The sequence below is a fragment of the Bos indicus genome, chromosome 22, assembly GCF_029378745.1.
Source record: "Bos indicus isolate NIAB-ARS_2022 breed Sahiwal x Tharparkar chromosome 22, NIAB-ARS_B.indTharparkar_mat_pri_1.0, whole genome shotgun sequence".
NCBI lineage: Eukaryota > Metazoa > Chordata > Mammalia > Artiodactyla > Bovidae > Bos > Bos indicus.
In genome coordinates this window covers 42,834,321-42,851,189 of record NC_091781.1, presented here as the reverse complement: position 1 = coordinate 42,851,189, position 16,869 = coordinate 42,834,321, and the positions used below count along the sequence as shown (strand labels likewise).

General features: G+C 42.7%; 1 protein-coding gene across 14 annotated transcripts in view; it reads left to right on the top strand.

Moving 5' to 3' along the window:
* Positions 1-16,869, top strand: part of PXK (PX domain containing serine/threonine kinase like) — an 81,634-nt gene that overhangs the window by 44,813 nt on the left and 19,952 nt on the right. For all 14 annotated transcript variants that reach the window (XM_019984794.2, XM_070776429.1, XM_019984791.2 and 11 more), the window contains exons 5-13: positions 2,605-2,682; positions 3,187-3,260; positions 3,943-4,017; positions 6,887-6,991; positions 7,967-8,068; positions 9,451-9,612; positions 10,007-10,124; positions 11,771-11,849; positions 14,259-14,307. In XM_019984794.2, coding sequence (XP_019840353.2) covers positions 2,605-2,682; positions 3,187-3,260; positions 3,943-4,017; positions 6,887-6,991; positions 7,967-8,068; positions 9,451-9,612; positions 10,007-10,124; positions 11,771-11,849; positions 14,259-14,307 — 842 coding nt within the window. The remainder of the gene's footprint in view (positions 1-2,604; positions 2,683-3,186; positions 3,261-3,942; positions 4,018-6,886; positions 6,992-7,966; positions 8,069-9,450; positions 9,613-10,006; positions 10,125-11,770; positions 11,850-14,258; positions 14,308-16,869) is intronic.

Below are 16,869 nucleotides of genomic sequence, written 5' to 3'. Positions count from 1 at the left end.
GGCAGATTGTTTACTACTAAGCTACTTAGGAAGCCCATTGAACCCTTGGTTAGTTCTTACTTCATCAGATATTTATTGAGCACCTGCTGTGTGACAGGTACTATGACTGCAGCACCAAACAGGGCATAGTCTCCTAACCCAACTCCTGCCCCAGGGCACTTCTGTAGGGAGATTGACGGGTAAAGGCTGTGCTAGCTTAAAGACGTGATAGCACCTCGAGGGTAGGGGTCCAGGTGGGGATGACCCAGCTCTGAAGGTGGAGGAAGGCTTCCCAGAAGAGTTGACACCTGCATGGAGCCCTGAGGTGAGTAGAAGTTAGCTAGGCCAAGAGGCAAGGGCCAGTACTCCAGGAGAGAAAGAAGTAAATATTTCTGTATGGCTGTGGGCTCTGCCATGTCTAAGATATTTCCTTCTAAAGCCAACGATCACAGTCTCGTGGAAGACTAGTAGGACAGAATGCCATAGGAGAGGGCCATGTGGAGCACTGGAGAGTACAGAGGAGGGAAGGAGGAAGCCCTGGCTAGGGGAGCAGCAAGTTTGGGTTGAGCCTCAAAGGTTGGATGGGCAGGAATAGAGAATGCTGAGGATTAGGGTAGGCCAGTCTTCAGGGGCCATGGTAGGTACACTCTCAGTGACAGGAGTGTGAGGCTCACACATTATTGGTCGGTGGGGGTAGGGGGGCTAAAGACAGAAGGTGTGAGGTTTAGAAGCTTGGTCCTAATTGGTAAGGACATGGGGCGCCAACAAAGACTTCTAAGCAGAAGACGTTTAGGATTGAAATGTGTTACCTGAATCTGGGGAGGGAAGGGATTAATATTGGGAGCATGGTGGTCGTGTGGCTTACTTGAGAATAAATCATACTTCAGAGGAGAGAAAATATCCTGTCTATAATTTCCTGATCCCAAAGATAAAAAAGAAGGAAAAAAAAAAGCTATTTTCTAATCCTTAATTTGTCAGTAACAAATCTAAACATGTTCCATTTGCTCACAGCTACTTCCCCCACTCCAAAAACAATGAACAATGCACAGTAGCAGACAGTAAACGTGGTGGAATAATGAGATTGTAGGGGATTATGAGTCACTGTTAGTTCTGAAGCAACTGTCCTTTAAAGTCTCTGAGAATGACAGTGTATCACATTTAGAAGATTATTTTTCATAATCCTTCTCAATGTTGTGATTTTCACGTAAAAGAATATCTTTTGAAGTAGCTTACATTCAGGTTATTTTGGAAATTCTGAAAGCCTTTTATATCAGCATTACTTACAGAAAAAGTTCAGAGCTTCCAGTGTTGGTTATGAAAATTCGTCTGCTGCCGCCACACCCAACCTCTCCAAGTGGTTGTCACAATGGAGTAGTTAAAGCAAATGTAAATGGAGTCTGTTCTGTATCTGTCATCTCATGTTCAAAATTTAGGTGCAGACAGCACTGACACTTTACATATTGAGTCAATAAGATTGTTTTCTTCCCCAAATCTCTTAATTGATAATGTACTCTAAAATATATCAAAATAATATTGTCTGCCAAGCTCTAGGCATAGTAGTTCCAGACTAGGTCATTTCAACACATGGAAAGCGTTTCTGCGGAATCCCTGGTGCCTGGGATGTAACTGATGCTTTGGCAGCAGTGCAGTTCCACAGTGGCTGTGCAGGATTGCTGTTTGCTTTCAGGGATCCAGTGTGGCTTTCATTCGCTCACTACACTGAGGGGGAAAACAGCAAATTACAGATGTTGCTTTGCGCAGGAAATGTAAAAGCACAGTTATTCTCATGATTTTTTATACTGTGAACTTTAAAGAACTTCCTCTTTTCATTGTCTTCGTAGAAGGGGGAAACGTTCTCATGATAAACACAAAGAGAAGGACGGATTTTTTTTCCAGTAAGCAGATGTCCAGTGGTTTCCCACAGCAGAGCCATGTTGTTGCTGTGCATCGGTGTTTTTCTAAAACACTGGCTTTTATTCCCAATATATATATTTAAGGCTAATCGCTTCTTTGTTGGTGAAAGCTATAATTTCATGAGGAATGAAGATGGGATAAATACCACTTGAAACAATGTTTAATGCTATTCCAGGGTGACCTTAGGACACATTTTGAGTTTTGTGCTCCAGTTGTTGTCTGGTACATATATTGAATTCTTGGCTTAAGACAACTAGTTTGCATATTTTAGATCTTCCAGTTTAATTATTCTGTTACTAATTACTTTCTTTAATAAACTTTTGATTTTAGAATAATTTTAGATTTACAGAAAAAATAACAGCAGTGATAGTATAGAATTTCCGTATATGCCCTCACCCAATTTCCCCTAATGTTAACATTTTATATAAGCATGATACATTTATATAAAAACTAAGAAATTAGCATTCACACATTACTATTAATTATAGTTTTATTCAGATTTCATTAGATGTTTCATTAATGTTGTTATTCTGTTCCAGGATCCAATCTAGAGTCCCATGTTTTATTTACTCTGTGTTCATTTTTTTATAATTAAATTTTTAAAGAAGGTCATAGACCATAAGAATTTCACTTGCAAGAATAACATCTTAAGCGTATGGCACTTTCCTGATATGTTTGTCTAATAAATACGTTTCCAAAATATCTTTGCAGAGATTGCCTTACAACATGTTTCCATGTTCTTCCGATCAGAGCCAAAGTGGGAGGTGGTAGAACCATTGAAAGACATAGGTGAGAAACTGGTGTGCCCATTGTGTTAAAAAAGGATCACAGACAGAACTGGGTTCTTTGTCATGCTTTCTTATAAGTATCCCAGAAAAGCTTTTATGCAGGTGAAATGTATAAGGAATGCAGGTGATGTCTTTTTTGTGTGTTTCCATACTATTTGAGGATTCAGTCCTTAACTTTTATTGGTGAATGAATCTTGGTTACAGACGCATCTGGGGATTTGGATGGTGGTAACTAAGTTTCAGAACCATCATTCATTCCTCTTATCTTTTCCATTAAATCTAAACTGAAGTGCTGTTTTCCTTTTTCCATGAGTAATTTCTTTTATTTTTTTATTTATTTTAGTGCAGCTTTTACTATTTCAGTATTGCCAAATGGTTGCTTACAGGTTCCTATATATCTATGAATCATATTTCTGAACTTAACTTTTATTAATTATTTGGTCAGTAAAACAGAATCAGTTGGTGTTAGATCATGTAGCTATAAACACATCTCCTTTTATGACAGGTTGGAGGATAAGGAAGAAATATTTCTTGATGAAGATTAAAAACCAGCCAAAGGAACGGCTAGTGTTAAGCTGGGTAAGCTAATTTTGTTTTGTTTTGCTTTAGACTAATTTCAGGGACTTCAGGTGGGTTTGTGAAAAAGCAAGAGAACTGACAAGACAAAATTGTACTGTGCTGCCGAGAGATGTAAAGGGCCCCTTGCTGCTGCTGCTGCTAAGTCGCTTCAGTCGTGTCCAACTCTGTGCAACCCCATAGACGGGCAGCCTACCAGGCTCCTCCGTCCCTGGGATTCTCCAGGCAAGAATACTGGAGTGGCCCCTTAGTCATACATCGAAGAGTCATTTTCAGTCACTTTGTTTATGCATTTGGTAATACCAGTGTGACTACATTTCATCAGCTAGTAAACGTTTGGAAAGAAATGAACAGCTTAAAATAGTTTTCTTGAACCTCTTTAGGACTGACACTTCGGCGGTTTTTTTTTTTTTAATGCTTGAGCATTATTTTTGTTTTATCTATCACTTTGAGAGCTCTAGTGATACACTTGGTTAATAAAATTAGGTAACATTACAGTTAGGTGCTAGTATTTGTATGTTTATGTACTCCAGAAAGGCCATGAGGCAACACGGATTACTGTGGTTTTCATCTTCGGTTTATAGTCATGTATTTGGACAGATTTTTTTTTTAAAGGAAAGGCTTGTAAGGAATTTTTCTTTTGATGACCAAAACAGCACCCTGATATTTCCTCCCATGTTTGCAGGCTGACCTTGGTCCAGACAAGTATCTGTCAGATAAAGATTTTCAGTGTCTAATCAAACTTCTGCCTTCCTGTTTGGTGAGTACAAGTCCTTCTGTTATTCTTGATGCCGATGACAGATTCACAATGTTTTATTGTGGGTGGGTGGAGCTGGAAACACTCTCCAGGCTTGAGAATGGAGAGGTAGAGTGGATTTCTCTTCAGACTGGAAGTGCTCAGGGCTACTCCCACAGACCATTGGCCATTTAAATGACATTCATGACTTCCAGACCACCCACAAAATGTGGTAATTTATTTAATTTTTTTATTCATTTGGCCACACGAAGTGGTATGCAGGATCCCTACCAGGGATCTAATTCACACCCCTTGCAGTAGAAACACAGAGTCTTAACCACTGGATTGTCAGGGAATCCCAAAATAGTATTTTTGTGTTTTAAGCAAATATCAGAGTAGGAAAGCACCCACTTCTCTGAGCCTCTTGTTCCTGGTGAGGATGTTTATTATCAATGAGTTGAGAGATCTGTTTCCAGCCTGAGAAAGCAGAACTGATGCAGATTTGGATTAACTGGAAAAGGGATTCTAATCCAAGGCTTTCGGTGGTAAGAACCTCATGAATGTCTTTCAAAAGATATGCAGATATTCTTAAGGAAAAGACTAACCTGGCCAGAGAAAATTGAGTTAGTGTTTTTGAAGAGAATGTCTTGTCAAGCTAGCAAGACCATGTGTTTAATGAGGTGTGATACCTGGCAGAGAAAAATACTGTGGTCTTTGAGTGTGATAGGTTGTGTCACACAGGCTGTGAGCGCTCAATCCTAAATTTCTTTTCTTGGATATGCTTTTTTAAAAAAGAAGATAATGCAAGGCTAGTGGTGCATATTAATAGCAGAAAGTCAGAAAGCACAGATAGGGAAAAATAAAATAAAATTTGCCCATAATTCCAAGTAACCTGAAGTATGGGCCAAAGTGTCATGTTCAATTGTTACTTCTCTAGAATTTTATTTTATTTTTGGCTGTGCCTTGTGTCTTGTGGGCTCTTAGTTCCCCAAACAGGAATTGAATCAAGGCCACAGTAATGAAAGCCCAGAATCCTAATGACTAGGCCCACCAAGGAACTCTCTTACATGATTATTTTTGAAAAAATAGATACTGTTCTAAAGCTTGATTTTTGTTGTTGTTAGTGGTATACCCATGAACATCTTTTGTTGTTAATAAATTCAGTATAATACATCATTATTACTGACTGCATAAAATTATCATTGGCCATACCTCATTCACTCAGCTAATCCACTAGACATGTGGATCACTTCTAGTTTTTTGCTCTTATTTTTTTAAAAAACGCCATGGTGAACAATTTTAGCTGAACATTTGTACCCATCCTTAGTTATTTTTATAAGATAACTAGAACTAATTAATAAGCAATTGTAGGGAGGTTTTTTTTGTTTTTTTTTTTTTGAGACTATATAAGTAGCATGCTGCTGCTGCTGCTAAGTCACTTCAGTCGTGTCCAACTCTGTGCGACCCCATAGACGGCAGCCCACCAGGCTCCCCCGTCCCTGGGATTCTCCAGGCAAGAACACTGGAGTGGGTTGCCATTTCCTTCTCCAATGCATGAAAATGAAAAGTGAAAGAAGTTGCTCAGTTGTGTCCTACTCCTAGCGACCCCATGGACTGCAGCCCACCAGGCTCTTCCGTCCATGGGATTTTCCAGGCAAGAGTGCTGGAGTGGGGTGCCATTGCCTTCTCCGTCTTTATCAAACCCACTAGCTGTAGCATTCATAGAGGTTTTCTTTTATTTTTTTTTGAGATTTTCTGACTCCATCATTTCTCTTATATTTACTGGTTGTCATTCTACTATAAGGAAGAGCTTCATGTTCTCTTTTCTTTATTTATATCAGTATGAATTCCAAGGATTTTTATTTTATTCATTGGGTTTCATTTTGCGTTGATGAAAATGTTCTAAAATTAGACTGTGTGATAGTCACACAGCTCTGAATATATTGAAAACCATTGAGTTGTATACTTTAAACAGGTGAATTATATTGGGATGTGAATTGTATTTCAGTAAAGCCATGAAAATATCCACAACAATTGCTTTGTTGTGATGATCAGGAGCAACTTCATGATCAATTTTCTGTATTTCCCTGGGCACCCCCTTCCATCCCATTCCCATCCAATCCTCACACAATCCAGCTCCCAAGGGTTTAAATCTTCCTGGTACTCCTTTGAGCTCAAGGCCATTGTAATACTTGAAGTCAGTTGGTCCATGTATCCACAATTCCAGGTCACATGAGGACTTTTCTTTTAATCATTAAATAATTTGCCTTACTCCCCACCCTGCTTTGTTGACACCCATGTCCGCCTCTCAGGAGGGCAGTGTCACTCAGACTGCACACTCCAGGGGGGACAGGAAGACGCATGCTCACTGCCCTGGAAAAGGCCACGGTGCTGAAAGATGCTGCCATTGCTTGTTTTCTGGCTGTCGTGCTCCCTGGCTTATCCCCAGACAGCAGTGTGGAGTGTTAGGCAGCACTGTGAGGGGAGACACATGTGTCCTGGTTCCCACTTGGCTGCTCTAGAATTTGGCTGTTTTTCTTTTTATTTATTTATTTATTTTACCAATTTACAGAGGGAGAATATTAAAACCACCTTTCCTGTCACCTGAACTGTGAGACCACGTTAAAGCAGATACCTTCCCTTGGAGAGCTTAACTTCTAGCCACTTTGCTTAATCACTGTAGTTTACCTTACTTCTCTCATCTAAAAAATGATTTAGTAATTGATCATCTGATAACTTGAAAGTATCATGTGTTCAGGGAACATTCTGCGTTTACGTGCAATTAAACTACCAAGCTGGCACTTGATTCTGTATAACCAGATCCTGGATCTAAAAGGAACCTAGATGCTGATGCAGATTAAATGTGAATTTCCTTTTTTTTTTGTTTTCGCAGCACCCTTACATCTATCGTGTTACCTTTGCCACAGCTAACGAATCCTCAGCATTGCTAATTAGAATGTTTAATGAGAAAGGAACCTTGAAGGACCTGATCTACAAGGTACTGCTGGTGCAAGTTCCTGGTCATCAAGAAGTTCTCAAATCCCTTAAGAGCCTGTGATTGATACTTGAACCCTAAGCTTCTAGAAGCTAGGCCCTGAGGATTTAATTTTAATTTTATTCGGAAGTTGAATTTATTTTAGCAATAGAAACTACCCAGTTTGGCTAAAGAGCATTCCTTTACGCACACGAGGAAAGGTTGAGCATTTCACGATTATATTCATTAGATTGTAGGCTGCTCTTAGGTCAGTTTTAAAGTTTAAATTTTTTTTTAAAGGAATACTGAGAAGCTTTACAAACTCGTAGAAAAAGAGATCAGATTTGTGGTTAATAGAGGTAGGAGAGGATATTTAAGGGAAATTAGATGAAGACAGTTAAAAGAGTAAGGTGGGTAAATACTAGAGGTGTAAAACACAACATAATAAATATCATTAACACTGCACGCTTGCTAAGTCACTTCAGTTGTGTCTGTTTCTGTGCTACCTTGTGGACTGTAGCCCACCAGGCTCTTTTGTTCATGAGATTCTCTAGGCAGGAATACTGGAGTGGGTTGCCATGCCTTCCTCCAGGGGATCTTTCCAACCCAGGGATCAAACCCATGTTTCTTATGTCTCCTGCAATGGCAGGCGGGTTCTTTACCACTAGTTCCACCTGGGAAACCCATAATTAACACTGCTATGTGGTTTTTTTTTTTTTAAAAAGCAATACTGAAGAATTCTAACAGTATACAAGACTTTGGGGTCTGCTAAAGTGAAGACCAGGCACGTCTTCACTGGACTAGAAAAAGGCTGGAACCCTGGTCAGCCTCTTTCTATTAACTGTGCAGGCTGCTGTATTTAACAGTCCACGTCCTGCCAGCTGGACTCATCTGATGCCCCCAGCCCCTTAGTGTGTCCTGTCTGTTCAAGGAGGCCATGTGCGTGTAGAGTTCAACGTCTGTACTGCCTTCTTATGTGCTCTTTGTTCCTTTCCAAAGGCAAAACCAAAAGACCCATTCCTGAAGAAGTACTGCAACCCTAAGAAGGTTCAAGGCCTTGAACTCCAGCAAATAAAAACATATGGGCGGCAAGTATTAGAGGTAAGAGGTATCTGACTTTTGTTTAAGTTGCATTGGAATTTCACCGAGCATCCCAGTATTCTTTTGGGAAAGTTTTCAGGCAATATCTAAAATAGTTGAAATTATCTGGTCACATACAAACTGGTGGCATTGTCATATTTTACCCCCAAAAGCAAATATTTGAGACTAAAGCAGTAATCTAGACCAACACAGTTCCAAAATCTTAGCTATTGGAAATTCCTAAATTACTGTGTGATTTTTAAGAACTTTATTGTGTGAATACCAAGTTTTGTGTTATTTCTGGTTGATTTATCTTTGTGCCAAGATTCTTGCTTTTGTTATATCCTATACGTAACCACTGGCCCCCTTACAGAAGTAAAGCTAACGTGAAAAAGCCTTTCCCACATCACTCTCTAGAGCAGCATTCACCAAACTTCTTGGATTATGCAACCCTATCAGTGAAAACAATTTAAGCATAAACACTCCCATGTTATATATGTTTAATTTATATACATATATATTATATATATTCTATTAGTAATGTATTTTGTCCAGTATAAGTTAAGAAAGAATGAGATTAAAATCAAAACAGACAGGGGACTTCTTAGGTGATTCAGTGGTTAAGACTGTACTTCCAACTCAAGGGGTGGCAGGTTCGATCTCTGGTCCGGGAACTAAGATCCCACATGCCACACAGCATGGCCAAAAAGTTAAAAAATAAATAAATGAAAAACAAAAACCAGAAAAGCTGTAATACTTTTCTTCCGGTTCTCAACGGATCGTCCTGGGCACCTGCTTCCGCAGGGCACTGCTGTGGTTCCCAGGTCTTTTGCAGGGCTGCATCCAGGTGTCTCTGTCACTGGCTGAACCACTGTTTATGAAATGGCAACTGAAAAGTTTGCTTCTTTTTGTGGGAGGCTGTCATGTGTTTCTATTAATAAACAGCCAAATATATTCTGAGGTGAGACAGGACTAGAGATGTTTTCAGCTCAACCCTTCTTCCTGAATAATTGGCAGAAGCCCTGGCAGGATATCTTTATTCATCTGTGCGGGAGGATCTTTGCCCTGAAGAGAGCTGGGATGTGGTGCTTAGGTAGAGAAAGTGCTTACAGTAGAGGCTTTTGGCATCAGAGCTGTTAACCCGAGCAGATACAGGCTGCTTCTCTGTTCTTTGGAAATGAGGGAGCTTGGCTTGGATTGGCTTGGCGTGTCCACAGCTGGAAAGCACTCAGCGTCCGTCTCTTTTCCAAAGAAATGCACAGACATGTACTCTTTCTTTAGGAATCTCCCCGGTGACCGGTTTGGTCTTGTTTCAAAATATATTGACTGAAAAAGCAAAGTTTAAGTTTGTCTTGTGTCGAATGAGTTGGAGGGGAGTGTAACCACTACATACTTTTCCATAGGTCCTAAAGTTTTTACATGACAAGGGATTTCCTTATGGGCATCTTCACGCTTCCAACGTGATGCTGGATGGGGATACCTGCCGGCTGCTGGACCTGGAGAATTCCTTGTTGGGCCTTCCTTCCTTCTACCGATCGTATTTCTCACAGTTCAGGAAGATCAATGTAAGTTGATGAAAGTGGTGAAACAGCAGGCTTATTTTTAGGTGTAAATTATCCCTGCGGCAGGATGCATGATCTGTCCCTGTAAGAAATGTGTGCTAAGCAGGGTTGGGTATGGTTGAGGCAGGCAGGCCTGTTGGCCCTGTCTCTCCCACGGCACTGCTATATCTGAGAGGCTGGTTGGGCAGGGCCAAGGAAGGGTAGAACCTCTGAGTGCACCATCGTGAAGGTAGGACCAAGACTTTTGCTCAAAACGATGCTTTGTGAGCTTTTACAAAAGGCCTCAAGTGGTCACTACCAGTTGTGGGTGGGGTTGCCCCTGGGCCATGTTTCTTAGTGGAAGCCCCGGGCTAGGGATTCACAAAGCCAAAGCCTTCTGCTGTCTTTTCTTCTGCAGACATTGGAGAGTGTGGACGTCCACTGCTTCGGCCACTTACTATATGAAATGACTTACGGACGACCGCCCGACTCAGTGCCTGTAGACTCCTTCCCTCCTGCACCATCCATGGCTGTGGGTCAGTATGGGGTTTGTAAGGGTCTCTGGGCCCTGGTCATGCTCGGAGCTTCTCATCCCCTTTTCCAGAGTCCAGGGAAGGTCCAGAGGAAGTTACTGTGCTCCATAGCCAGGAAGTCTTACCAGGAAGTAGAAGTTACGGAAGTAACTTCCTTAAATGTATTTCACTGAAAATTCAGATCGCTCATCTGTTTGTCAGGCTGTCTGAAATCTCAGGAGTCCTTCTGTAACATGCATCAGAATTTTGGAAGCAAGAGGATGTGAAGTATGGCTAGTGAGAGGTCGAAGCAGAAGCTAGGAGCAGACAACTTGCATCCAGTCTTGTGGACTCAGGCAGAGTCGGGAGGTATCCCAAGGCTGGAGGGTGACCTGCGAGGACAACCACAGGCTGGACACCTGGCAGAGGACAGCCCGCCAGGCCCAGATTAGGAAAGGCGGGCAGGAAACCCTGGATCCAGGAGTTCTCCCAGCATCACTGAGGGGCTCCTGTAGGAAGGAGGGATGTCAGGGCTGATGCAGAGTCACCCAGGGACCCTTTCCTCCCCCCAACAGCCAGCTCACAACCCCCTGGGGCGGGGGTGGCAGGGGGCAAGGCAGCTCTTGGAACATCACACCTTCCACGCATTCGGGTCAACCTCCACCAGCGTCTTTTTTGTGTCGTGAGATGGTTCCGAGAACAGGCCCCGAGACTACTTTGGGTTGAGTTTGAACAGCTGAAATGGAACAAGCGACCTGCAAGTAAAAAAAAAAAAATCTGTCTGTTTTTGTAAATAAAGTATATGGGAGGATGTATATAGTTTGTATGCATATATTATATACCAATTTGTATAAGAGACTTGAGCATCTGCAGATTTGGGTATATTTAGGGATGGAGAGGTTCCTGAACCAGTGTCCCAGGGAGACTGAGGGATGACTGTATGTAATAAACGATAGTTGTGAAAACTTGCTCCGTATGAAATGTCTTTTTCATTTGTGATAATTTTTTTTTTCCTGGTATAACCAAGTATTATATTAAGTTTAGAAGTTTGCCTCAGTTTCCTTGAATGTATCTCTTTACATAAAGTAAGAATTCATTTGGATATGTGAAGAATTAAATGTGTGTATTTGTGTGGGTAAAAAGCATAATGTTAATAATAGTTATTTCTGAGTGGTCAAATTATGAATGGAAAAAAAAATCTGGCTGCTTCTGTTTACACTGTCCAAGGTGTTGGATGGTGAGATACCAACAGTTGGCACTTCGTATGTTGGTTTTGACTAAAAGCAGGCAAGCAGAGACATGTCTTTCAAGTTCAGAATTTTACTCATGTGTGGTGTTTACTTCTCTTTTATGAGAGCAAACACATTTATGAATGATATCTTGAGTCCTTCCTCCAATTATCTGTGCAATATACTTAGCTTTCTGTCAGCATGTGGTTCCTAAATCTTTTTTTTTTTTTGAGTCATTGGGAGTTGTCAGCATTGCCAGCAGCCCCCCTTCCCCCTCCGCCCCCTGCCACCACGTATGCCATCTGTCTGTGCGTGAAGAGTTTTGACACTGTCCTGATGAGCCCACAGACAGTTGTTGAGAAGTGGTGTCAAACTTTTCATCACCAAGTGGGTTTGCCAGCATGTTCTGTGGAACTAAAACGTGTGTCTGTTCATTTTAAGTGGCCGTGTTGGAGTCCACGCTGTCTTGTGAAGCCTGTAAAAATGGCATGCCCACCGTCTCCCGGCTCTTGCAGATGCCGTAAGTCAATCCCACGCCTTGGCTGTAACCTTCCTAACCGTGTCGAGCCCCGGACCACTGGCCCAAGTGTCCAGGCCCAGTAGAGACTCATCTGCAGTCCCCGCAGAGCCTGGGTGGCCTGCTTGCCGGTGGTCACTTGCCACATGACATCCTGACCTTCCCTCGTGGCCCCTGCGCACCATAGTCTGACTGCTCTGTCTTCACACCCGTGTCGTCTTCACGTGTGTCTTCATGTGTGTCTCTCCCTGTCCACGTAGGCATTGTGTGTGTGGACACATGGCAGCCCCCCACTTGGGAAGTACTGAAGAGGGGCAGCCCTGTTTCCATTCATCGCGCGGCCCACAGCGGTGGCTGCTTCACTCGGCGCTGGTCGGGCAGGGTCTGGCCTCCAGGAGGGGGGCTGCCTGGCTTCGGCCTCACCTGCATGTGTTTATTCATTTCTTCACTGGGTAGCGTATGTCTGACATGTGCCAGGCCCTGTGCTGGGGCTTAGAGATGAATGGTCAACTGAGGCGGGTCAGATAGTGCTTTGGGGTCTTTTTTAAGGTGCATGTTCCGCTCCTTCACGGAAAGGCAGCAGGATGGTTCAGAAACATGTGTCTGAGTTTAGACAGACCTGGGTGTGGGCACAGCTTTAGCGCTTTCCCCAGGTGACCTTGGGCAGGTTTCCTAACCTCTGGAAGCTGAGTTTCCTCATCTATAAATGGGGATAATAATAGTCTCCACCTCAGAATGCTGGTGGGAGGATTTATTGGGATGATTCCTCGTACAGGCCCAGTTACTTAAGAAGTGCTTATTAAAGGATAGTTAGACAGAGTCTATTTTGTGCTCTGAGATGTACCCAGTGCTCTGTGAGCAGAGGTATTCGGGAAACAATTACATGAGGAAATGAGGCAGGACAAAAAAAGTACATACAACCCGAGTTCAGGGGAGGCGGTGATACTTCAGATTCCTGTGTCCCAGTGGGTCTGTTCCAGTCCGAGGCCCTGGGGAAGATGCGCTGTACAGAGCAGCCCGAGCCCCTGCCCCGTGAATGTGACTTTTCAGTGTTTCACTGACATTGGGGCATGCCTCTGTGAACCAGGCACAGTCAGCAGCAGTGCAAACGTGGGAAAATTATTCTAGTCATTTTCACCATTCACTTGTAGAACACATGCCTTTGTTGTTAGGAAACGGCCTCTATCCACGTCAGTTTACTTGGGTTTGTATTTGCACCCCCTGCTCCAAAGCGCTTACGTTTTCCTCCCAGCCTTCCAGTTCTAAAGCGAATCCAGTTTTTTTTTTCCTTCACTTAAGTCTTTCTACCCTGTGGGCTTCAGCCTGGGATAGCATTTGGCGAGGTGTGAATTCTGCTCAGTTAAAAACGTGTTGTCTGGGAAGTAAGTGGACCCCTTGGCCTCGAAGGGGAGAGTTTTGTTTCTACCTCTAGGCCGCCCAGGGAGCGCTGTGGGGAAACGCTAACCCTGTCTCTTCTACTTGAGATGTAGTTACCCTTTTTCAAAAGCGGCGTAAGGAGAGACTTACGCCGAACCATTTGGGCAGTGCCCAAACAACCATTTAGTCAGAACAGTTCAGAATTCCTCACACTATTCTTTTTAATAGCATACTTTCAAGGAGAGAATTGATATTCTCCAAAAGCTGCTATTTTTTCTTAAGAGAGCATGAGAAGCACTACTTATCCTTAAAAGAAGATTATTTTCTCTTGTTGGATTCCAATCAAAACAATTCCTTTTTACTTACTCACACATTTTTATTATATTGAGCTCTAGAATAAATTTTATCCTCCTCTGGGACCAAAAAAAAAAGGAAAATCAATCATTCTGTTTAGAAATATCTGCTGCATATATTAATTGCAGTATAATATAAATAATGGGTTCTGTGGTGGGTGGCTGAGGGGTAAAGAATCTGCCTGCAGTCCTGGGGCCCCAGGTTTGGAAGGAAATGGCAACCCACTCCAGTATTTTTGCCTGGGAAATCTCATGGACTGAGGAGCCTGCTGGGCTGCAGTCCATGAGGCCACAGAGCTGGGACAAGTCTGAGTGACTAACACTTTGACTTTTCATAACCATAATAAGTAACTTGCAAATTTCTTTTCAAAATGTGAATTAATTTACATGAGAAGACTGTTGCCACTCAGTGGGGAAGTCACCTTCCCTACAAAGCTGACCCAGCCCTCCTGCTGAGCTCGGAAATAATGGGGAGTTGGGGTTTCTGGAGGTCACTGTGGGTGGCCTGGAAACTCCTTTGAGTTTATTGATAAACCTGAGGTGGTAGGTTGGACCGGGGCTGGGGGCAATGTGGGGGTTGGGGGGGACTTGATGGGCTAAAAATGTTGTCTCATTCTGCTCTGGTTCTGTTCTGAAAGTACACCTTGCTTAAGAAAGATATTTCTGTTTCTTTTCTTTACAGATTATTCAGTGATGTCCTGCTTACAACTTCTGAAAAGCCACAGTTTAAGGTAAAACAAATTATATCATTTCTTGGTTTGTGTCATGAATGTTTTCTTAGAAAGTTAGTTTTTTATTCAATAAAGAGAAGATACAATATTTATAATAGATGTGGAGTGGGAAAACACATACTTAAGAGTGTTTTTATTGATTTTGGGGGACCTAAGTGAGGACAGTAGCTGGGGAACAGCCTCTCTCACAGCTCTAAGGAACGACTGTGAAGAGGCAGGGGAGCAGCCAGAATATGTATGAACTTTTTGCTGGAAAAACCACTTGTAGTCAAGCATAAAAAGATTGCTGCTAATCACAAAAGACAAACATCTCTAGTTAATGATTTTAATCGCTTTTTTTGGTATGAAAGATGCAGGAATCTGGGGTCATTGAAAATTTTCCTTAGGTGTGCATCTTAACTCTCTAGGGTCTGCTTTCCTGTTTTTCTCCACCCTGAGTTCTTATACCCCCCAACCCCCAGGGGTGGGCAGTTGCAGTGGGTTGCAGCTTAATCCTTGAGGAAGAGGAATGGCCAGCAACATTTTTCATTTTACATAAAGAAAAATTGAAAAGAATCTAAATGTTTTACAATCTTGAAGTAGTTTAATAATTTACAGTACATGGATTGAGTGTGTTTTATCTAATGAAAGTGAAATTTACGAAGACATTCTAGTAGCATGGAAAGTGATTATTATTTGGGCTAAGGGAGGAAGGCAGAATATAAAATACAGTGTGTAGGGACTTCCCTGACAGTCTATCGGTTATGGGTCTGCACTTCCAATGCAGGGGCACAGGTTCGATCCCTGGCTAGGAAATTAAGATCCCACATGCTGTGTGGTATGGCCAAAACAAAAATAGTGTGAAAAAATACTTCTGTCTAGAATAAGGACTGGAAGCAAGTATCCTGGGAAGTAGCCATGCTATGCAGTGTTGTGGAAACAGCAGGAGATTTAGAGCTCCCCAAAACCAAGTTGATGCCTTATTTGCTTTGGTGATAGCCTCTAATCACCTCCCAAAGGTTCCATGACATTTGACTCTTTGGACCAGGTCGGTTTTTACTGCTGGGGCTGCGCTGTGCATTGTGGGATGTTGAGCAGCACCCTGGCCTGTGACCCCACTAGAGGGGAGTGGTACTCCTTTTCCACCTCCACATTGTGTGGCAATCAAAACTGCCTCCAGACGTTACCAGCTGTCCCCTATAGAGGGGAGGAGGGCAAGATCACCCCCATTTGAAAGCCGCTGATGTATGGGCAAAGACCTGTTCTGTGGGTCTATGTTTACTCGTGTAGAGTTGGTGAGTAAAACCTGACAGCTGTCAGTGGACAACTGAGGTGATCCAGAATACCTAGTACAGGGCTGGGCCCCCCTCAGCGCTCACTTTTAGCATTGTTTTGGATAGTAGGGTGTTGCGAGTATGCTCAGTCATGTCCGACTCTTTGTAGCCATTTGGACTGGAGCTCTCTAGACCCCTCTGTCCATGGGATTTCCAAGGCAAGAATACTGGAGTGGGTTGCCTCTTCCTTCTCCAGGGGATCTTCCTGACCCAGGAATTGAGGCTGCGTCTCTTGCATTGCAGGCAGATTCTTTACCACTGAGCCAAAGGAAAACCTTTGGGTGGTAGAATGAAGGGTAATTCTCTTTCTCCTTTCTACAGTCCCCCCAAACCCATAATCTTACAATGAAATTAAATTTACTGGGAAAAAAGAAAGAAAACACCAAACAAGGTGGTGTCTGAAGACTTTATAGGCAAGGGAGAGGCTTTCTGCTGTCCTATTTTGCCAGTTAGAAGGGGCTTCCCTGGTGGCTCAGATGGTAAAGAATCCACCTATAGTGCAGGAGACCTGGATTTGATCCCTGAGTTGGGAAGATCCCCTGAAGGAGGGCATGGCTACCCACTCTAGTATTCTTGCCTGAAAAATCCCCATAGACAGAGGAGCCTGGTGGGCTAGTCCATGGGATTGCAAATAGTCAGACATGACTGAGTGACTACGAATAGCACACAGCAGAAAGAATAGCTTCTTTGGATCTGAAGTTGGAGCGAAGGAAAAACTTTGGAATTCATGTCTTTTTTACTGAAGCTCTTCCGGAAATGCATTCAGCCTTGTAAATATACTCTCCTCAAGTCTAGTAGTCCAGCCCAGGGGTTATCATTAGCCCTTGTTCTTCCCCCAAGCTAGAGAGTCTGTGGCAAAGATACTGTGATCTTAAAAACCATGTTAATCTCTTGTGTGTCTGTTTTCTTTCTGGAAATATATACAAGAGACTGGTGATGTTGGTTGTCTCCATGGAGGGGGACTAGGTGGGATGCTTTTTTCTGTGGATATACCCTTTTTATGCCTACTGAGTTTTGAACCATATCACTGCATAGTACCTACTCAAAGCTTTTTTAAAGTTAAATTTTTAGAAGAATTTGTTGTTCTTGTTCAGTAGCTAAGTCATGTCTGACTCTTGCAACCCCATGGGCTGCAGTATGCCAGGTTCCTCTGTCCTTCACTATCTCCAGGAGTTTGCTCAAATTCATGTTCACTGAGTTGGTGGTACCAACCAACCATCTTATCCTCTGTTGCCCACTTTTCTTCCTG